The following is a 21,578-nucleotide window of genomic DNA, read 5'->3' as shown; positions in this document are numbered from 1 at the left end:
AGGATGGCAGGCTCGTGCTGCTCCTTCATGTCTTGGTGCTGGATCATGCTGACATTGTGACCAGCATCGCATGAACAATTGCTGTTTTTTTTGTTTTTTTTTTTTGAGCAATTGTTATGATTCAGGCAATGTGTGTACTTCATTTAATCCTTACAGCAACCCTATGAGGTAGGAGTTATCCTCCCTAATTTTCAGATGAGGAAGCAAAGGCTCAGAGTAACAAATAAAACCACTTTTTGTCCATGGCAGTGAGACTACAGTGCCCTGCTTCTTCGGTCCTAAAGAAAATGCTGTATTTTGACTCAAGTATTGATTATTTTCCTGTTTTCCTTCTAATGAAAAGTAGTTTATCAGTTATGTTCCATCAGCTTAACTCTCACAAGTTTTCTCTCTCATTAAATGGCAGTTTATTGGAGGTTAAGCTCTGTAAACAGAGGATAGAATGTTTATCTCTCTGCCTGAAGATAAGAAAAGGGAAAGGGCTGATTCTAGAAAGTGAATTATTTAACTTAAAATTGAGCAGTCTCCTTAGAACATTGGTCAGTGGCAAATTGTTGGAGGAGGGTGTGGATCAGCAGGACCAGGACTGATAGGCTTATTTGTTAGCTGATGTGGAGTTGGGGGAGACAGCCGTCTCCCCAGGCCCTCCCCACTTTGTCTTTGGCAAAGGCTGCTTATTTGCCTTATTCTCTCCATGCCAGTTGGCCTTTGGGAGGGGCCTTAGTGAGACAGTAAAGAGACAAAGTCAATGGAAAGAGTATGCCGTTAACCTGAGTCTGAACCCCTACTTCTGATAGAAGTTAACCTTTCTGAGACCTGGTTTCCTTGTGTATAAAATGTGAAAAATCTTACAGGGTTCTAAGGAGTAAGATAATGTGTAAAAGCACAGTGTCTATCTCATGTGAATGGCAGCAGTTGTTACTCAATGTGATGCTAGTTTTGTATGCCATAAATAGTGTTACAGTGGCAGGTGGAAAAGCCAGAGAGAGGTGAAGTGCAGGTGTGAGAAGAGGCAATTCGACTACCTTAGTTCTACCAGGCCCCAGCCTTCCACAGCAAGCTGGGGTATTTAGAGCTCTCCTAGGGCCCTTGGGTTTTTGTGGGGTTTTTTTGTTTTTGTTTTGCTGCTTTTGAAAGATGAGAAGCAGCTGTTCCACTGCTATTGCCAACTCATGAAGAGGTGGGAAGCGCCATGAACTCCACAAGCTATTGTGATAAATTGGGAAGGGGAAGGTGATTTCTGCGTTAGGCACTGTGGTGGTGTTATTTCATCTCACTCTTGCAACAGCCCTCTAGTGGAGGCTGTGCCTTGCCCATTTTCCCTGGACACTTCACTGTTCCATCATACAGGGTATGAAATAGAGCCTGTGACCCTCCTTAGCACTTCTCTAGGCTTCTGTGTGGCAAAGACTGGGAGTGCAGGGGAATGAGGTCCCCTGGGGCAGCCCTCAGCCAGTGAAATGCAGGAGTTGGAGGATAAATTCCCAACTTTCTCACCTCAGATGGGTGCATTCCGCCTGCCTCCCAGAGTTCCTCTGGGGGAGTGAGCCTCAGTAGCTCCCTGCAGCAACTTACTTATGTATGCTCTGCTAGCTTCCTTCCCTTCCTGTCTTGCTTCCAACTCTTGATAGTGCTTCCTGGATTAGGGCTGGGGCCCTCATTCTTGCGTTTCATGTAAGGGCAGGGTTGGCACTTGTGTGAACTGAAGAGAGATTCTCTACATTTTGTAGCTCAGCTCCTCATGTGTGTCACCCTAATCCTAGCCCTGCCTGGATTGCTCCCCAGTTAAACTATTTGCACTCAAATTAGGTCTGCTTCTGGGGGAACCCAGATGAGAACTGGGGTGGGGGAAGGCAGGTAGTAAGTGGGTGGTAGTACCGGTGAGAAGATGGAAGAGTGTGTAAACCCCAGGTGGAATGGCTGCTGCTGATGCCGTATGTACAAGGAAGTCAGGAATATGTACTCTTCAGTTTCAAAAGCCCTGCACGATTGAGGTTGTGGGAGGGCTCTTCAACTTAATGAAAATTAACTGATACCTATTTCATGTTAGATCTAGAACTAGGCCCTGGGGCTCCAAAGATGAATATGGGCTTCTTGGGGGGCCATAGTATAGTGGGGGAAAACAAATACACAAGCAGATAAAGCCTTTAATAGACTTGTAGTCAATGCTATGATACAAGGAAATCAAGGCACTATGGGATCAATAGTTTTGCTACTGCTGGGCTGGTATCAGGGCCAGGAGGAGCTTGTCAGGGAAGGCTCCCAGCATTGATGGCTGAGGTATAATTTAAAGGATGAGGAAAAGTTAGGTGAAAAGACTGGAGAGGACAAAGGGGGAGCCATACCAGACAAATCAGCACAAACGAAAACCTAACAGTAAGAAGCAGTGTGATGGGTGTAGAAGGAGCTACAAGGCTCATCGGAGTAGAAGGGCATAAAGGGAATGATGGGACGCTTCCTGGGGCCTGAGGGCCTGTATGCCTGGCTGTGGGGCACTGTGAGCTGTGAGAAGCAAACTTGTGAGCAGCTCCAAGCAGGGAGGGCCTGACTCCCAACCTAGCCACAGTACCAGGCTACAGCACACTTTTTCTCCAGCTGAGCACCTCTCCCCGTCCCGTAGTTCCTGCTGGACAGCTGGAGATAGGCACTGAGGGCCAAGGGGGAGCATGGTCAGGACTCGTCCTTCCCCTTGTTAGTCAGTGGCCATCAGGTGTCTGAGGAGAACTGCTGACCCCTGCTGTGCCTCTGCTGCAGTTAGGGCTGTCATAGCGGTTCACAGACCTCTTCCCTCAGCGGGCCCTGATCCAGACCTTCCCTGACATGGCCAAGGATGCCGGGACCCATTCTCCTGGGGAACTGGACACAGGAGTTCAGAAACATGGATGAAGAGACCTAGCATTGCTTGTCAGGAGGGTATCCTCACCCTTGTTCAGGAGGCTGCAAACTGTCAGCATGAATCACAGCGGGGCCTTTCAGTTCCATAATATCTCCCAGCTGAACAGTTGAGAGAGAGGAGCCCCAGGCCAGGCAGGACACTATGCTGTAGATGATGGCTACTCTGTCCTGCCCACCCCACTCCCAACTTCCCTGCCTTTCAGAGCCTATATGCCTGATTGGTAACCAGTGAACTGTGCAGCAGGGCTGATGCCTGGCATATTTCCAGACCCAGTCATGCCAAAACTGAAAGTAGCCATCGTCCCTGGTCTCAATCCTGGTGTCATGTGGAGGCCAAGTACTGTTTATGGTTAATGGTAGGGTTACTGCTGATGAGGTAGCCTCAAGTTTTAGAGTGCTCACCAATTTCCCTGAAATGGAAATTGGTGAAGTATGTCTAGTCTCCTACCATGGTGGGTATCAGACCATTTGGGCTGCTATTTAAAAAAAAATGCCACAGACTGAGTGGCTTATAAACAACAGAAGCGTGTTTCTCACTGTTCTGGAGGCTGGATGGTCGGGGTGCCAGCATGGTCAGATGAAGTCTCTCTTCTAGGCTGCAGCCTGCCAACTTGTGTTCCCATGTGGCAGAAGAGGCAAGGGAACTCTGGAGCCGTTCATTAGGGCTCTGCTCTTGTGACCTGATCACTGCTGAAGGACCCCACTTCTCAACACTGTCACCTTGGGCATTAGGTTTTCAACATAAGGATTAGATGGGGAAGGACAACACAAATATTTAGACCACAGCAGTGGGCAGTGATACCCCAAGGTTCTGTGCATCTAAGAAGACTAGTTCAGGGAAAACCAGCTTGGTGGCCAACAGTTCCACTGCAGCCTGAGACTCCTCTTCCCCTTCCGGTAGAGAAGCCCCATGTTGTGAACCTACCCCCGAACCTTGGCCTGCAGACTAAAGGCCAGGCTCCGCAGTCTGGCTGCTGCCCCTCCCGCCATATAGTCTCCCCTACACGTATCCTCTGGAGGCCCCTTGGGGTCGCCACCCATTCCATGAAGGTGCCTTGTGCTCCATGATTCTCTACATGCTCTTTTCTTTGTCAAGGACCGCTCTGCCGGCATACCGTCACCCTTCCTTCAGGGCTCAGCTTCCTCAGCTTTCCCTGCCCACTTGAGGGCAGAGTGAATCCTTTCCTCTTGTGCTCCCATGCTACCTCTTGTTCATTTAGTAAGTCCTTCTGCATTTTGGGAAATTGTCCATTGGACTGCATATTTCTCAGGCTAGGCTCTTCCCTTCTTTCTAAGGGTGAGCCATCATCTCAAAACTCAAGACTGAGTGTTTGTAAAATGGACAATGCTCCCAGCATTGCAGAGGAGATATCCCAGGGTCCTTGACCCAGTTCAGAACTCCCAACTTCCTGCAGTCATCTTGCTTAAGTTTGCATCACGGCCCTGCCTAACCCGGCCTCCTCTTAGGGCAGACTCAGAGGGAAGTGCATCTTCCTGAATTAGCTGATGCCCAGTAAGAGGGTGGGGCTTGGGGACAGTATAACTCAGATCACTTGTGAGTTTCAGTTTTGAGTGCAAACCAGGTCAGTGGGATGCCTTATATTTAGAGAAGAGCCCAGGTCTGAAGAGAGTGACCAGCTGCTGCTTCTCCCAGGTAAGAACCTCATCTAATCCCTGCCTCAGGTCCAGCCCCTCGCCCTCATCTCTCCTGTTTAGTCCAACGTAGATGAGTTGAGCCTGGAAAGACTAAGCTGGCTGGACCTCAAAGGTGGTTCCCATCGTCAGCAGAGGCCCCTGGGATACCTTCCAGAAGGAAGGCTCGTTCTGTGTAGCTGGTTCAGCTGAATTAAGCCAAGAGGCCCACAGTTATTCAAACATGTATAGATCCTGGGCCGCATTCTGGGGATTTAGTGATATGGGAGACAGGTCCCCCTCTACAGGGATTCTCAGCTGGAAGAGACAGACATAAATACTGGAGCTACCTGGGGAAGTTTCACGGTCTCTGGCATGTTGGAAGTGCTGAATAAATGTCAGAACAGAAGAGGGAATGAGTAAGAGAGTGAGTGAGTGAATGAGCCAGCAGGGCCTCGAAAGGAGAGTGAAATCTCACCACATAAGCAGCCCTTGGCCCTTTTCAAAGGTAACTGCCTTGGTTACCCCATTTTATCCTCAAAGCAGACCTGTAACACATGGAACATATGTTTGACAGATTTGGAAACTGAGTGTAGGTATTATGTGACATTGGGGAGATTTATCGGAAACTGATTCCTTGGTTCTCTGAATAAGAAAAAACTCTCCATAACCCCTACATACGCCAAGCCCTGTGCTGGGCATTGAAGAAGCAGTGATGACTCAGACATGACAGTTCCGGGGAAGGCTGTGAGCAAAGGCTGGCCAGCAGGGCGAAGCTCATAGTCAGTGTGGCTGGAGTATGAAGGAGGGTAGCAAGAGGGGAAGCGTGTGTTGAGGACAGTGTGAGGGGCCTGCAATGCCACAATAAAGAATTTTGGACTTTTTTTTTTCTGCAGTAGGAGCTATCACAATGTGAAGGTTTACTTCCTTTCTTAGTGGAGATGGAGCTGGGGAATGACATGATAAAATCTATTTTTGCACAGTCACTCTGGTAACGTGTTGGGCATTGGTGGGATGGGAAGGTGGACAGAAGGGAGCAAGAGTATTAATTAGGAAGGGATTGAACCCAGGACCTCTCACATGCTGAGCACTTAGTCTACCACTGAGCTATACCCTCCCCCCAGTCATAGTCTTTTAAAAAGTTTCAGAATCTCATCTTTCAACCAAAGGCATGAAAGAGAGTAACTTCCAGTGCAGACCGGCTTCTCAAGATCACTTTGTGATCAATGGATTCTGACAATGGGATGGGGGGTGTTGGCTCTGAACTCCACAGATGCATGTCCTTTGTCTTTTGTCTTTTTGCCTTTGGGCGAAAAGGCAGCCGGAGAAGTGGGGAAGTGATACCCGGAGCTTGTGTCAGGAAGGTGGCGTATAAACTCTGATGTTTCCTACCAAACATAAACATCTCTTGTGGGATATGTATTGTTTGATTGAAGTATTACTCACGAAACCAACAAACAACAGAGTATCAAGTAAGAGACTGTTGGAACGATCAGATGAGTGGAAGGCCCAGGGCAGGGGCTGTGGGAACCGGGAGGAGGGACACACCGGAGGGCTCGTCCCGCTCTCTGCTCTTTCAGCCTGAGAGCAGATTGCACAGAGGCGTTGAGGGTCATGGATGTGCACAAGCAGCATGAATGTCTCCAGGAAAAGAGTTTCATGGGGAAAAGTGAAGGAGGAAAATGAACGTGGCTTTGACCATTGAGTCTGAGGAGCCCTTTCCAGCATCCAGAGATGCTAACAGACCATAGGACTTTGGGATTTGGCTCAGGACGGGTAGATTTGGGAGCCTTCGCACAGGTTTTAATCAAACTTTGGGGATGAGTGAGATTAAGAGGGAGTTTGGAGAAGGTAACTATTTTCTGAAACTTGGGGGCCCCACTGTTTAAGAGGAGAGGAGAGGAGTTATTGATGAAGACTGTGAGAGACTCAGGAAGGAGGCCCAGGAGAGACTGACTCTCAAAGCCAAGGGACGAGAATTTTGCAGTGTAGAGAATACGCATGGCTTTGCATGCCTGAGAGAGGGCAGTAAGGGTGGGGACTGAGGAAAAGGCTAGTATTGGGCAGCTAGGAGATCACAGATGACCACGGGGAGGGCAAATTCATGGGCATGGTGGGAGTAGGAGGTGGGGAGAGGTTGCATAAGCGGGAAGGTAACTTTCTCAAAGTTTTGCTGCAGTAGGAGGAGAGGGGGTATAATTCAGTAGCCAGTTGCCTTCCACCCATCTTGGGCCTGTGACTGCATTTCCCTTTTCTTCCACCCCTGAAGGGCACCTGAATCATCTAAGGCTCTCCTGGGAATTTCCTGGAGCAGCAATACCACCTCTAGCTTGAGTGAGCAAAATCCCTGACATTTCTACAGTCCTTTACAGTGTGCGGAGGACTTTCAGAACCATTAACTTCCTTAATTTGCACAACTGAACTTTTGTCCTGTTACAGAAGAGGAAATTGAGGCTCCTAGAATTTCAGTTCAGAACCAGCTACATAAATCTGAAGGCGCATTCTGAGCGAGGGTCTTTGCTCTCATTATCTCATTTGCTCCACACAGCCCTTTGACATATGTGTGTCCCCATCTTGCAAATGAAAAAACGTAAGCCTGAGATTGAGAGGCCTGGTATGGTTCCTTCGTGGGGAGCTGGGTCCTCAACGCTGAGCACAGGGTTCTTTCAGCCCAGCATCACCTCACTTTCCAAAACCCACCCAGATGTTTGTGTTGCACATTACAGTTCCCAAGGCATTTTCCTTGGTGTGGCTCCATTTAATTCTCATGACAACCTTGTGAAAGTAGGCATTATTTTCTCCTGCTTTTTGCAGATGAAGAAACTGAAATGCAAAGAAGTCATAAATGATTTGCCCAAAGTCATGGCACCACTGAAACCTTTTCTGAAGCACAGATCCACTCCTGTCCACATCTCTCTTCAGCATGAAATTCACACACCTTAACTTGGCATAAGTGTGCCAAGCCAGCCTGCCTGCTTCTCCAGGAGGTCTTTGGTTCCTCCTTACCTCACACCCTTTGCTCCAAACCTCTAGCACATTCCCGAACCCGCAAGTGCAGCAGCAAGTCCATCTCTTATCACTGCCTGTGTCAACCATACTATGATCACTGGTAAAGCTGTGAGGTGTCTGAGGTGGGGCCCAGTCTGCTTCGTCTGTACCCCAGCATCTGGCACGGTAGGGATCAGGGACTGGTAAATGGGAGTGAGCAACAGGATGAATGAATGGCATTGGGATTAGAGATCAGTCTTCCCCGTGCTCTCTTGTCCATGCTCTGGAAAATGAGGGCCTTCTGGTTGTTTACTAAAGGGTCTTTGATGTCAGAGATCCTGAGCTCTGCCCACATCTTCCTGGTCCCCTTCAGAAGCGAGAAAGCTAAGGGTCTGCATCACGGCCTCCAGGAGCCTGCCTGCAGAGTATCGGTTCACCCAGGCTATCCCTTTCCTCCCATAGGTGGCCACCCCACACCGTGGAACCACATGGACTCCGTGGGGCCTCTAGGGTTGCAGCAAGGGGATGGAGCTCCCGGCTGCCCCCAGGAAGCCTTGCCCTGCCCCTCAAACAGCCCTGAGCTGGTAAGTTCAGCACTGGGTTCCCGTTCTCATGCCTATTCAAGGCTGTCAAGAGCAGGAGCTGCTGAAGGTGCCGTAGGGCCATGGGCTCCCACCCAGGCAGCCCTTTCCAGCTTACTGAGTCTTTCACATTTGACCTAGTAGCTTTATCTTCCAGGCTCCGCACCACTGCAAGGTGGGGGTTATCTCCTCATTTTACAGCTGAGGAAGAGGGGGCTTAGGCAGGAGTCATGCCTTGAGTTTAAGGCATGGCAGGAGCTTGAGCCGAGGTGTTTCAGGTCCAAATGTTTTTTGCTGCCTTGCCACACAGGCACCGGTCCTGCCCAGGATGGGTTGTCTCAGTCTAGAAAGGACCCTCCTGGGGTTTTCTGGCAGAAAGCTGGGTTAAGGCCCTTCCCGTCCCCACTTCTCTAGTCACTCCCGCACGTCTCCCTCGCCACAACACGGCCACTGTGGTCAGGCACGCAGAGAGGATTTTAGTGCAGAACTCAACTTGGAGGTTATTGTGCAGTAGGTCCATGTGCCTCAGGGTGAGTTTCTCTTTTTTTCTGTTATCTTGACCAAGATTTAGATGCCCTTGCCTACCACACCCTTTAGCAGGAAACACTTGGGTAAGTCATTTCGTATCTCTGTTTCCTCATCAGTGAAATGGCGGAAAATAAAGTCTAATCCTTCCACCCCCAGCAGGGTTAAGGGAGCTAATGGGGACCCTGCGCAAAGGAGGCATCCATGGAAGGGTCCTCAGATTGTTCCCTGCAGTTTCTTTACTTTCCAGTCCATTCTGACATCTGCTGGACTTGGCTTGTTGCCCAAACCGGGGGGGGGGGGCATCGCCCCCGCTGCATGTCGTGCTTCCACTTTACACTTGTGTAACCCCTGCGCCAGACCCTGCTGGAAACGCGTCCTCTGTGCACGGCCTCCAGCCGGGCCACGGAAGGGAGCAACGGCTGGGCCGTGGGGCTGGCCCTGCCAGGGCTTGCTCTGGGGCCTGCCACCATCTCCTCTCTCACTTTGCTTCCTCCCTCCTGAGACTCCCATGAGGGTCCCACACCCACCCTGTTAGCTCCATTGAACACCCCTGCCATTTAAAGACAATTCCCTTTGGCTTTGGGGGAACTTCACGGGAACATCAGATTTCCTGTGCCCTCAGCACTGTTGGCCTCACCCTTAGCTCCCTTTCCCACGATGATCTGAGGAGAAGGTTAGTTAACCACGAGTGGTCAGAGCCCAGACCTGTCTGAGTCCCGGCCCGATCCTTTCCCGCAGGACTGTTTTTGTCACCAGGGTGGGGCATGGAATCCGGCTCTCTAGGCTGCTAGTGCACTTGTGCGCTGAGGAAAGGGGACCCACGTTCCCCTGAGCAAGCCCACACTGAGCATGGCCACTGAGCATGGCCAGCCACAGTCCCACCCCTTCACATCTGCTGTCTTCTCGGTCCTTACAACAGTTCTGAGAAGTGGGTGCTGATTTTGTTCTGGTGGACAGAGGACAAACCCTGTTCAGAGAGGTGAGGGGATGGGCCCAGACCAACCCACACAGCAGGGTCGTCCTCCTGTCTTTCCTGAGGCTTCTGCCACCTTCTAGTCACTCCTCATGCACCTCTCACTGCACCCAGGATGAAAAGGAGGAACATTGATCTGCTCTAGCCATTGACTTCTCCATACCTCTGTGGTTGTCATTGAGCAATAATAAAGTATCCCTCACATCTGAACAGCACTCTACCCTTTCACATACATTATCTCCTTTAATTCTTGAGCCACAGCAGCCACTCAATCAGCATATCCTTCCTGCGTGCTTGCCGCAAGCCAGCCACTCCCTGAGATACAAGACTTGGCCCCTGCGGCCTTTTGAGTATTATTATCTCTTGGTGTTGCATAGGGGGTGATATTATCATGTCAAAAAGAAGTTTAACTTGCCCAGGGCCACATAGCCAAGAAGTGGCAAGGCAGTATCTCAGATGTAAATGTTCTCATCCCAAGTCCTGTGGGGTTTCTTTGCTGCAGCCCTCATCAGAGCTTTGGGTTCCTTTCAGGTGAAATTGCTAATTTTTGTAAGGCTTCACGTTTATGTGGAAACAACTTTGCAGTCGGACAGATCTGGTTCCAGGTCCCACCCTGCCCTTAATAGCTGCTTGGATTAGGCAGATGACTGTCCCTCTCTGAGCCTCGGTTTCCTCATTTGTGACATAGGAATAACCCCTCCTAGCGTGCATGGCTACTGGGAGCCACCTGCTGTAACGGGGATATGGAATGGAACATCTGGCACTCCACTTAGGATCATTTGCCTCCTTAGGGGTCTGTTTCCCATCCTCTTCCTAAAGCAGGGGTGGGACTGAGTCACCCCCATCTCCCCCAGTTGGCAGCCCCTCCTCCCTGGCTCTCCTTGCCTTGTTATCTCGGTGCCTGAGTGATTACAAATATGGGCCCAGTGTAGGACAGTGGGTTATAGGAATGGAATTCCTTTGAGACAGGCAGTGGGGGCCTGGGAAAGGCTAAGTCTGGGAGAATGGGGTCCGGGGTGGGACCTTCCAACGAACCCAGGGAGGCTGCTGGGGCCTCTTTGAAGGATAGGCCAGAGGGTTGAACAGGGGAGATTTCCCCATAGACATGAGATCTTGGAGCTTTTCTTAAGCTTCCCAACAATAGGCTTCTGGTGGAGAAGAACCTGGGGTGTCCCATCTGCTGCTTTCCGTGCCTGCCCCCTTCTCCCTTCACTCTGAGCCAACCCTGGCCCAGCCTTTCCCCAAATCCATCCGCTCTGAAGAAAATCCCTTTGTGCTTTTCCCCCAGATCTTCAAATGGCTCGTTCTCGTCCTTCATTTAGGTTACCTCTGCAGGGAGACCTTCCCCAACCAACATCCCAAAATACTTCTCCCTCCCCGGTCATCCCCGAACTTCTATTTCTGCTTTTCCTCCCTTCCGTTACTCCCAGAGCCATATTACATATTTCTGTGCTTATTTCCTGCCTCCCCCTCCACCCCAGCTGGAATCTCAGCTCCACAGGAGCAGACTTGGCTGGTTGTGCAGGTATGGTGCTTAGAGTAGTGCTGGGTGCATATTAGGGGCTCACTCAATGCCTATGGCAAGGATGGCTGACTGGTGGGAGGACTGTCCTCCATGGTGTGGCTCCCCCAAGCTCTCCTGGGCTGGGCTTGCTCAGGCTCCATAGTTGACTGGACTGAGAGAGGGACACACCTGAACTTGAAGTTCATCCATGCATTTGTCCGTTCATTTGCTCATCCAACAATAATTCACTGAGCAGCTCGGCCCTGGGTTCTGGGAAGCCAGAGCAAATCAGTCATGGGGTGACAAGGGAGAGGCCTTGCCAATCCTGAATTCAAAGTAGTGGAAGGGACAGGGGACCTACGGAGCTGAGAAGCCATGAGGGAATGGAGCAGGAGGAAGGGGGTGGGTCTTCCCTCCAGAACAAAGCCTTCTGAGGATGTAGGAGCTGGTGCAAGCTGTGAGCAGCAAGAGAGCCAGGATGTGTGAAGAGGCGAGGAATGGGGATGAGCAGGTGCGGGGGAGATCAGCAAGGCTCACAGAGGGCTCAAGCAGGGCTCAGGCCAGCCCCTAGGGAAGCTGCGGGAGAGGTGCTTGTTTGGACTGGGGAAGGGAGGTCTGAGCCGGGCCAGGCTGGCCTCTGTCCTGGTTGGAGTTGGGGGACTTGGCTAGGCCAGCAGGGCTCCCACTCAGCTGTTGGCTTATTTCTCCTCAGGTGCAGGAGTGCCTGCGGCAGTTCAAGGTGACAGGGGCACAGCTGCGGCAGATCCAAGCCAGCCTCCTGGGCTCCATGGAGCAGGCGCTGAGCGGGCAGGCCAACCCTGCCCCTACTGTCCGGATGCTGCCCACATATGTGGGGTCTGTCCCGCATGGCACTGGTGGGTGGCATAGACGGAGACGAGTGGCCAGGCCTGCAGAGAGGGCTCTGATCTGGGGGAGGGGGAAGCTCCTCATCCCTGTCCCCATCTCTGTGGTCCCTTGACGAGATTTTATGGGCCTTGGGAATATTTCTGGGAGGCAGAGAGCTTGGTCTCATCAGCTTCATGCCTTTCTGTTACCTGCCTGCCCCCAGAGCAAGGAGACTTCGTGGTGCTGGAGCTGGGGGCCATAGGAGCCTCACTGCGTGTTCTATGGGTGACCCTGATGGGCACTAAAGGGCACAGGATGGAGCCCCAGAGCCGGGAGTTTGTGATCCCCCAAGAGGTGATGGTGGGTCCTGGTCAGCAGGTGAGCGCTCACTACCCAGACTTTGGGCTTTGCTGGGCAGCCTGAGCTCCAGTGGGCAGAGCTAAGCCCCTCACTGGTCCCACAGCTTTTTGACTTTGCCGCCCGCTGCCTGTCTGAGTTCCTGGATGCGTTCCCTGTGGGCAATCAGGGTCTGCAGCTTGGGTTCAGCTTCTCCTTCCCTTGTCACCAGACAGGCCTGGACAAGGTGAGGTGGAGTGGTTGCAGGGACAGTGGGTGGGCTGCAGCCCCATGAAGGCCGTTGGAGGATTGACCTGACTTTTCTGCCCCCAGAGCACACTCATTTCCTGGACCAAAGGTTTTAGGTGCAGTGGTGTGGAAGGTCAGGATGTGGTCCAGCTGCTGCGAGATGCTATCCAGAGGCAGGGGGTGAGTGGAGGCAGGGGCGTTGGGAGGGCTGCCCATGTGGCCTGGACCTGGACCCAGCACATGTAGACTGTGCTGTGCTTCTGGGGGGCCTGCTTTCCTTTCCTGTTTGTATCCTTTATCCAGTTTAACCCTCGGGTAAATGCTGCTACCATTCTCATTTTATAGGTAAGGAGACTGAGGCTAAGAAAGGTCAAATAAATGTTCAGGACCATGGAGGGAAACAAAGACGAAAAGACTTGATCCTGTCCTCAAGGAACTCACAGTCTAGTGGGGAAAGCATTCCAATAAAATGTTGTCCCTGTTGAGAAGGTGGTTCTGATGACTCTGGGAGAACAGGGAAGGGTTCACCACGACTTGAGAGGAGACTTGAAGGAAGAGGTTGCCAGGTGCATGAGCTGAGGCTGGGAAGGAAGGTCTAATTTCATAGAAGGGAACATGCAAAAGTCTGGATGCCTGAGAAAGGCCGATCTGGATCTGCTGTGTGAGTGGCTGGAAGTCAGCGCTGAGAGGAGCAGGCTTGGGGAGCCAGGCAAGGACCAGGGAAAGCGAGCAAGTTGCCTACAACACAGCCTATAATCCTGTGGGGAGTACTGGTGTTCTGGAAGTCATGGCTGAGGCTGGGAACCCTGAGACCTCCAGGGCCTGAGTTAGGGGCCGAGGAGCCAAGAGGCAGGGGCGGGATGGGTGGGAGGGCTTAGAGCATATGTGACACGGATGTGTGGGCCATGAGAACACGCATTTCATGGGCTCTGGGCGTGTCGCTCAAAACCAGGCCCCAGCCGCTGCCCTCTCCATTGTCTAGGCCTACAGCATTGACGTGGTTGCCGTGGTGAATGACGCAGTGGGCACCATGATGGGCTGTGAGCCGGGGGCTGGGCCCTGTGAAGTCGGGCTGGTTGTAGGTGAGCCACGGGCATTTGTGATGGTGAGTGGGGCACCTGGCTGCCGGGTCTGCAGGCCCTGATGGTGTTGTCCCTTATAGACACTGGCACCAATGCGTGTTACATGGAGGAGGCCCGGCATGTGGCTGTGCTGGATGAGGACCGGGGCCGCGTCTGCATCAGCGTTGAGTGGGGCTCCTTCAGTGATGACGGGGCCCTGGGGCCAGTGCTGACCACTTTTGACCACGCCCTGGACCACGAGTCCCTGAATCCGGGTGCCCAGAGGTGGCCTGTCACTGCTTTGTTCCTTCCCTCTCCACTGTCCCTGTACTCCAGCCCTTAGGCCCCACCCTCTTGCTTGCCTCTGGGGTCTCTGGGTTGCATCCTGGGGGCCCCAGCCAGACTCAAAGAAGGAATGGCTCAAGGTTCTAGAATGCAGAGTTTTCAACCCTTGGCCCTCCCTTATTCCTGACTCTGCCAGCTCCGACAGGGGTTAGGGGTTGGGAGTAGCCAAGCAAAATGTCTCCTGCCCTAATTTCGGTCCTGCCACCCTCCAGGAACCCCCTTGAACCTAACCTAAGCCAGAGAGGACAGCGGAGTCTGGGTAAACAGCCACCTGTCTCCTAGGAGGCCATTTGCTTCTGGAACTTTCAGTCAGGGGCCCCAAAGAAAATCACCCCTCTTTGAGAGTTCCTGGAAGTGGGGCCAGGTGGGCTGAGGGCTTAGGAAAGTCTCTGTCCAGCCACACTTCTTGCCTGTAGGTTTGAGAAGATGATTGGGGGACTGTACCTGGGTGAGCTGGTGCGGCTGGTGCTGGCTCACCTGGCCCAGCGCGGGGTCCTCTTCGGTGGCTGCACTTCCCCTGCTCTGCTAAGCAGAGGTGGCATCCTCCCGGAACATGTGGCTGAGATGGAGGAGTAAGTGCGGGAGGCAAGGGGCTGCGACAAAGGGAGTCTCAGCTTGGGGTGGGGGGCGGAATCCTCTCTCCCCGAAGTAGCCGTAGAGCTCTGGTGGGGGGCAGGGAGCTTTTGGGCTACTTGAGCCCCAAAGCAGCACCCTGTCCCCCCTAGTCCCTCTGCTGGGGCAGCCCGTGTGCACACTATCCTGCAGGACTTAGGCCTGCGTCCAAGGGCCTCAGATACTGAGCTCGTGCGGCATGTGTGTGCGGCTGTGTGCACGCGGGCTGCCCAGCTCTGTGCAGCTGCTCTGGCCGCCGTCCTCTCCCGCCTCCAGCGCAGCCGCGAGCAGGAGACACTTCAGATTGCTGTGGCCACTGGAGGCCGAGTGTTTGAGCGACACCCCAGGTATTGGGAATACAAATGACCTTGTGTGAGCAGATAGCAGGAACGTGTGTGTGTCTGTGATACACACCTGGAAGGCACTCTGGTACCATGGGTGCAAGGCAGTGGGTACAAATGGCACCCAAGCAGAGTGAGGACAGATGGGGGTCAGGGGAGGCCAGAAGAGGTCAGAGGAGGGGGTCACTGGGGGCACTGTATGTATGGTTGGTGCACAGATGGATTTAGAATTGAATTGGCTTGAAGTGAGGGAGCCCAGGGCTTCAACAAGCCGTGGGGGTCGGTCCAGGTACCAAGCCAGGGTGAACTTGCCATGTGTCTGTGCAGGTTCCTCAGCATTCTGCAGGAGACAGTGATGCTCCTGGCCCCTAGATGTGATGTCTCCTTCATCCCCTCTGTGGATGGGGGCGGCCGGGGCGTGGCAATGGTGACTGCTGTGGCTGCCCGCCTGGCTGCCCACCGGCGCCTGCTGGAGGAGACCCTGGCCCCATTCCGGTTGACCCGTGAGCAGCTGGCAGCGGTGCAGGCACAGATGCGAGAGGCCATGGCCAGGGGGCTCCGTGGAGAGGCCTCCTCCCTCCGCATGCTGCCCACTTACGTCCGGGCCACACCTGATGGCAGCGGTAGGGACCTGGCCTGACTGTGGGGCTGGGTCACGGGCTCCTGCGGTCACAGCATATGCTAGGGTAGGGCCACCAGCTCTGTCTTGGCACTGAGGGCCTCTGCTCCATAGAACGTGGGGACTTCCTGGCCCTGGACCTGGGGGGCACCAACTTCCGGGTCCTCCTGGTGCGTGTGGCCACGGGAGGTGTGCAGATCTCCAGCCAGATCTACTCTATCCCGGAGTGTGTGGCCCAGGGCTCTGGACAGCAGGTACTCACTCACAGCCTGGGGTTGATGTCTGGGTAGGGGGAAGGGCCAGGTGTCCTGTTCCCTGACTCGCCCCACCCCTCAGCTCTTTGACCACATTGTGGACTGCATCGTGGACTTCCAGCAGAAGCAGGGCCTAAGTGGGCAGAGTCTCCCCCTGGGTTTCACCTTCTCCTTCCCATGCAGGCAGCTCGGCCTGGACCAGGTGAGAGACGGAAGGCTGGGGGAAGCCATCCTCCAGGGCTTTCCACCAAACACACTCTTCGTGGAGTGGGCAGGAGGCCCGGAGAGGGCTTCCAGGGCTGGTGAGAGGGGTGGGCGAAGGCACTGCTGGGCTGGGCCTGCACCCAGTCTCGGTTTCCCCAGACTGGGTACAGGCCCTGTGGTGTGCCCAGGTGGCCAGGGTGTGGTGAAGTGGCCCGGCATCCAGGGCCGTGAAAAGGTGTGGGATGGAGACAGACATGAATAAGCCTGGGGGCTGCCACTGGGCAGGAGGGTGGAGCCAGGGTTAGGTCTGCGCACTTGGGAGCAGCACGGGCTGAGATCGGGGCTGACCAGAGGACAGACTGCCTGTCTCCTTGAAGCACCTGTGGCCTGGCTGAGGGAACCTGCGGGGAGCAGCATTTGCTCTCTTTCTCGAAAAGGCTTGTGACTGCTTGGTTTCTTTGCCCTCCCCCTCCCGGCCTGGCTGGTGCCCCTCCTGGCTCGGGTTGGAGCAGCAGGCACAGGTCTAGGCACGGTACCCACTCTGCACTCACCTCCGCGTGCTTCAACAGGGATGCCAGACTCTCCACACACACCCCTAAGGCCTGTCGTGGAGACGGCTCCTCCCAGGCCTCGTCTAAGCTCCCAGGAGTCTCCTCCCCAATGCCCCCCAACTTGTGCCGAAAAGCTGCTGTGATGAGGCGCTCGCGGGCCCTGAAGGCGCCCACCAGGTCTTTCTACACCTGTGCTCCCTGAAGAGCCCTGCCTCCTCCACTCCCGCCAGCCTTGCTGTGGTTTTCATCCGCGCTCTGCTCCCACTCTGCCCTCTCGGACACGGGCCTTTGTGCTCTGCTTTCCTTCGCATCGTGCATCTGGCGGTGTCTCTCTGCTGGTCTCCTCCCTCCAGGCTGAGCATTCTGGCACCTTTTGACTATTCCTTGTAAGGTGGGAGAAGCAGGTGGGACTCTGTGTGCAAAATCAGGCATGCAGGAAACATGATCCTATTAGTTTTCTGTGACTGGACTCAGTTTCTATGTTGAGCCCACATTCTTTTCAGGGGTGAAAACTTAATCAATTCAGGGAGCCTCTTCATTAGGTAGGGGCCCCTCCTTCGCTGTATAGAATGTGCATGCAAGTTGCGACATTGGGGAATTGTCCAGGCCCAGCTGTCTGGACTCTGTCTCTTCCTCTCTGTGTCTCAACACCTCCCTTGACACCTTAGCTTCTCCACAGAGGGGAAGGATGGCAGAGGCCACCACTGTTCTCAGATTACCCAAACCCCTTCGGTTTCCTCCCCTCCCCAACAGGGGCATGTCCAGGGTGGAGGGCCTAGGACACCCTTCTTGGGAAGCCATCTGGAGCCTGGTTCTGACTTCCCCCAGCCTCACCTGTCTCTTGTCTGGGAGTGGGGAAGCTTTGCTGTTGCTCGTGATCCGGTGCCCCCCTAACCGGCTCCCTCTCACTTGCTCTCACTCTATCTGGTTTCTGTTTTTGAGACAAAGAGCACAGAATACTCCAGCTGTGGTTACATGGAAAAAGGGATAAAAGGAAATATTCGTGGAGGAAATGTCAGTTAATATTTCTAAAGCCTCCTGCCCCAGAGATCCCCAGTCCTCCTCTCTATGTTTCTGGTTTGGGCAGAGCAGTTATTTTCTCCCAAGAGCAGTGGAATAGTTCCCCCTGCCCCCTCCCTTAGAGGAAACACAGTAAGAAAAGAGCAGTCCAGCCAGTCCCTTGTCACTAAGTTCACAATTTAAGGTCCGCTTCTCACAGTAAACTGCCTTGTCCCCTCCTGTCCTGCCCAGGTGCCTGGATTCTGGTTTTTCCGTTCGTTCTTCACTTGTATCTGGAACACGCGAGTGAACCTCCCATTGACACAGCTCTGTCCCAACTCCAAGAATTCCTTCCTCTCACGTAACTCTTGCTCATTTTTTCTGGAAGAGCAGACTCTGCTGTCATTTGGACCACTGAGACTGCTCTGTCCTTTCCTTTCTCACACACAGCACTCATCTCACCAGCTCTGTTCATTTCTAATCCAATTATGAAGGGCCAGTCCTTCTGGGCAGATGTCTTAAAATGGCCAGACCCTCAGACCATCTGAGCATTTTGACACTAAAAATAGAAGATGTAGGCTGAAAGGTTATTAATAGGTTTCTTTACTCTGGAAGCCTCTGGGGACTTGGGAGGGGACAGAGGGAAAGGCCTTATCCAGGTGGCACAGGATCCTCCTTGTGGAGGGAATCACATACTGCCTTCCAATGGGATGCAGGCTTTGGGGAGGCACAGTGAGATTCCAAGGGCCCTCTAGCTTCCTGCCTCCCCTTGGTCCCATCCCAGGGCATCCTCCTGACCTGGACAAAGGGTTTCAATGCATCTGACTGTGAGGGTCAAGACGTCGTGTGCCTGCTGCGGGAAGCCATCAGACGCAGACAGGTGAGGAGTCTGCTTCCAGGGATGTTTTGGGGCTGCAACAGGTCTTGAGGGGAGCAAAGGGTCTCCCGCTTCCTGACAGGGGGCGCGCTCTTTAGCAGAGACCTCTGGGTCCAGCCCCGGTTGCTGTGACGACCACGTTGCCCAGCAACTGGCAGCATCCTTTTGTGCACAGGCAACGGAGCTGAATGTGGTTGCCATTGTCAATGACACGGTGGGGACCATGATGTCCTGTGGCTATGAGGACCCGCGCTGCGAAGTCGGCCTCATCGTTGGTGAGAAGGGCGCTGCTAGTTTGTGCTAATTCACTGCCTCCTATTGATTCCCCAAGTTGGACCATTCCCCTGTCCTTGGGGATTGGCCTCATTCCTACCTGACCCAGCAGGGCCCTGGAACACTCTGTTGGACCGGGAATCTGCAACTTGGGTGTCTAGCCCAGCTAGCTGCTGACTCATGGTCATTTAAGCTCTCTGAACCTCAATCTGTTAGACGGACGTGAGCTTTGGAGTCACACAGATTTGGGTGGGAACATGCGCTCTGCCCGTTCCCACCTGTATGACCTTGGACGAATCACCAGAGCCTCGGCTTATGTCCAAGATGGAGATAATAATGATGCCTGTCTTAAGGGGTTTTGTGGGTGAAACGAGATGGGACAAAGTGTAGCACAACCCCTGACTCATGGTGCACACTCAGTGCTTGGAACCGGGTGGGACCCCAGCGAGGGTGGCAGGAGGGATGTGCCGAGAGTGAGCTGAGACAGTCCTTTGAGTAGTCTTTATTAAGCACCTATCCTGTGGCCGATTCGGGGCTGGATGAGGGGTCAGGAAGACACATAAGGGAGGGGGAAATACCTGCCTTCTTGGGACTGACTGCTTGGTGGGGACTGGGCCCAGAAAAGCAGTGGTCATCAGAGAGAGTTGAATCTGACTAAACGCCAGGGTGAAAAGGCTGATTCAGAAAGAAAGGGGCCCCCACATGAGTGAGACTTGAAAAGGAAGTCTTGAAAGAAGGGATTTGGCTAGGCGGGGGGGCGGCGGGGGGCAGGGCTCCCATAGCTCCTTAGACATCAGTCTCTTAGAGCAGGAGGTACGCGGCAGCCTCGCATGAGACTGGGAGCTTCTTGAACGGAGAGACCTCAGCACTGGAGGTGCTCAGGGGGAGGTGGGCCCAGATTGCTGTGTGAATAAAAGCTGGATGGAGGAATTCTAGGTGGAGCAGATGAGGAGCCCGCCTGCTTAGAGCCGAGTGTGTTGGGGAGAGGAAGGGAATGCCTATACCCAGGGCATGCCCTCTGCCTGGAAGTTTCTTGGCTTCAAGGTCAAATCAAAACAGCACTTCCTCTCTGCAGCTTTTCCTGGCCTTCTAGGCAGGAAGACTCCCCTGGGCTTGGAGATCTCATGGTGCTCTTCTTTGTGCTTCTCTCTGGGCACACAAAGGCAGTATTGGAGTTGCTGCACACTGCCCGAGCTCTGGCTACCGTGGGGCTCCTTATGTCTCATTTCTGTTCTTGGTTCCTGGCCCAGCACCTGCTATTTGACTAAAGACCTGGGAAGCCAGTCCAGGAAGGCTTGGGCCTGTCACCTGTGTGACAGTTGGGGCTGTCACACATCTCCCAGGGGGATGACATGACTGATGGGCACTTTGGGAGCACCCTGGGGTAGCAGGGGAAGTGCACTGATGGTGGTGCTGAGAAGGGAGGTAGTGGAGGCCCGGGGGCTTGATGGTGGCAGGGCCTGAAGAAGGGATATAAGAAAGGAAGGAGGACCAGGTCCTGGGACAGGTCATGAGCATGGAGAGATGGAGAGGTAGGAAATGAGCCCAGATTTTGCCGTCTCAGTGGGAAGGGCTCAGACAGATCGTGTCTGCACCAGCAAATGGCTCCCACGCCATCTGGCCTCTCTGCAGGAACCGGCACCAATGCCTGCTACATGGAGGAGCTCCGGAATGTGGCGAGTGTGGCCGGGGACTCAGGCCACATGTGCATCAACATGGAGTGGGGTGCCTTTGGGGATGATGGTTCTCTCGGCATGCTCAGCACCAACTTTGATGCAAGTGTGGACCAGGCATCCATCAATCCTGGCAAGCAGAGGTGTGGGTTGGGCCAGGAGGGGTGCCTGCTGATGGCTGGCACTGGTGATGTGGCTGGTGGCTGGTGGCAGCACAGGGCTGGGATCGCCTGCCCTGTGCACACACACTTTCGTGCAGGTTTGAGAAGATGATCAGCGGCATGTACCTGGGGGAGATCGTCCGCCACGTCCTCTTGCATTTGACCAGCCTTGGAGTTCTCTTCCGGGGCCAGCCGACCCAGCGCCTTCAGACCAGGGACATCTTCAAGACCAAGTTTCTCTCTGAGATTGAAAGGTGCTGAGCCCTGCACTACCTCCCTCCACCTCCAAAAGGACCTCATCTATCCACGTGGGCGGAACGCTGGCTGGAGGGAGGTCCACCCTAGAGGGCGGAGAAGGCATGAGGCTGGGGAGCTAATGCAGGATCCTGCCTCTCTGTGCTCTGTTCCTTCCTGTCCCCAGTGACAGCCTGGCCCTGAGGCAGGTCCGAGCCATCCTGGAGGCTCTGGGGCTGCCCTTGACCTCAGATGATGCCCTGATGGTCCTGGAGGTGTGTCAGGCCGTGTCCCAGCGGGCCGCCCAGCTTTGTGGGGCAGGTGTGGCTGCCGTGGTGGAGAAGATCCGTGAGAACCGGGGCCTGGAAGAGCTGACCGTGTCCGTAGGGGTGGATGGGACCCTCTACAAGATGCACCCCCAGTGAGTCTGGGTGCCAGACTGGGCAGGGAGGCATGGCCACAGGGGGCCTGTCTGACCTGGGCTCACCTCATCTCTCTCCCTCACAGCTTCTCCAGTCTGGTGGCAGCCACGGTGCAAGAGCTGGCTCCTCGCTGTGCAGTCACTTTCCTGCAGTCGGAGGATGGGTCTGGCAAAGGTGCTGCCCTGGTCACTGCTGTTGCCTGTCGCCTGGCCCAGATGACCCATGTCTGAAGAAGTCTCTAGCAACCAGCTTTGCTGGACCAGGGCTGGGACCCCACCTGTTCCCCAGCCAGGCTGACACCCAGGACTTCCAGGACAGCCATGTGTGACCCTTTATGGCCATTAGCCTCGACGCCTAGCTTTCCCCGAGAGAAGTAGCACTTGGGTTAGGAATATATATATATAATTTATTTACATTCAC

At 54.0% G+C, this 21,578-nt stretch overlaps 1 protein-coding gene across 3 annotated transcripts; it reads left to right on the top strand.

Moving 5' to 3' along the window:
• Positions 1 to 4,189: 4,189 nt before the first annotated feature.
• Positions 4,190 to 21,577, top strand: HK3 (hexokinase 3). 3 transcript variants are annotated; one of them, XM_064480122.1, is made up of 20 exons: positions 4,468 to 4,549; positions 7,342 to 7,701; positions 7,978 to 8,099; positions 11,814 to 11,976; positions 12,171 to 12,325; positions 12,411 to 12,530; positions 12,617 to 12,712; positions 13,515 to 13,614; positions 13,695 to 13,878; positions 14,355 to 14,510; positions 14,664 to 14,897; positions 15,219 to 15,514; positions 15,625 to 15,764; positions 15,847 to 15,966; positions 18,303 to 18,398; positions 18,571 to 18,670; positions 20,301 to 20,484; positions 20,601 to 20,756; positions 20,924 to 21,157; positions 21,244 to 21,577. In XM_064480122.1, exons 3-20 carry the CDS (start codon positions 8,004 to 8,006, stop codon positions 21,386 to 21,388), a joined length of 2,775 nt encoding a protein of 924 aa, XP_064336192.1. In that variant the 5' UTR covers positions 4,468 to 4,549; positions 7,342 to 7,701; positions 7,978 to 8,003; the 3' UTR covers positions 21,389 to 21,577. The 3 variants fall into 3 exon arrangements, with proteins under 3 accessions (XP_031293706.1, XP_064336193.1, XP_064336192.1); XM_031437846.2 differs by lacking the exon at positions 7,342 to 7,701 and having other exon boundaries at positions 4,190 to 4,549; XM_064480123.1 differs by lacking the exons at positions 7,342 to 7,701; positions 15,847 to 15,966 and having other exon boundaries at positions 4,397 to 4,549.
• Position 21,578: the final 1 nt, after the last annotated feature.

Source organism: Camelus dromedarius, chromosome 27 (genome assembly GCF_036321535.1).
Source record: "Camelus dromedarius isolate mCamDro1 chromosome 27, mCamDro1.pat, whole genome shotgun sequence".
NCBI classification, from domain to species: Eukaryota; Metazoa; Chordata; class Mammalia; order Artiodactyla; family Camelidae; genus Camelus; species Camelus dromedarius.
This window is presented reverse-complemented; position numbering and strand designations above follow the sequence as displayed.

Coding starts and splice junctions, on each gene's coding strand:
- HK3 (XM_031437846.2), top strand. CDS start 8,004: ATGGACTCCGTGGGGCCTCTAGGGTTGCAGCAAGGGGATGGAGCTCCC. Junction 20,757..20,923: donor TTTCTCTCTGAGATTGAAAG/GTGCTGAGCCCT, acceptor TCCTGTCCCCAG/TGACAGCCTGGCCCTGAGGC. Junction 21,158..21,243: donor CTCTACAAGATGCACCCCCA/GTGAGTCTGGGT, acceptor TCTCCCTCACAG/CTTCTCCAGTCTGGTGGCAG.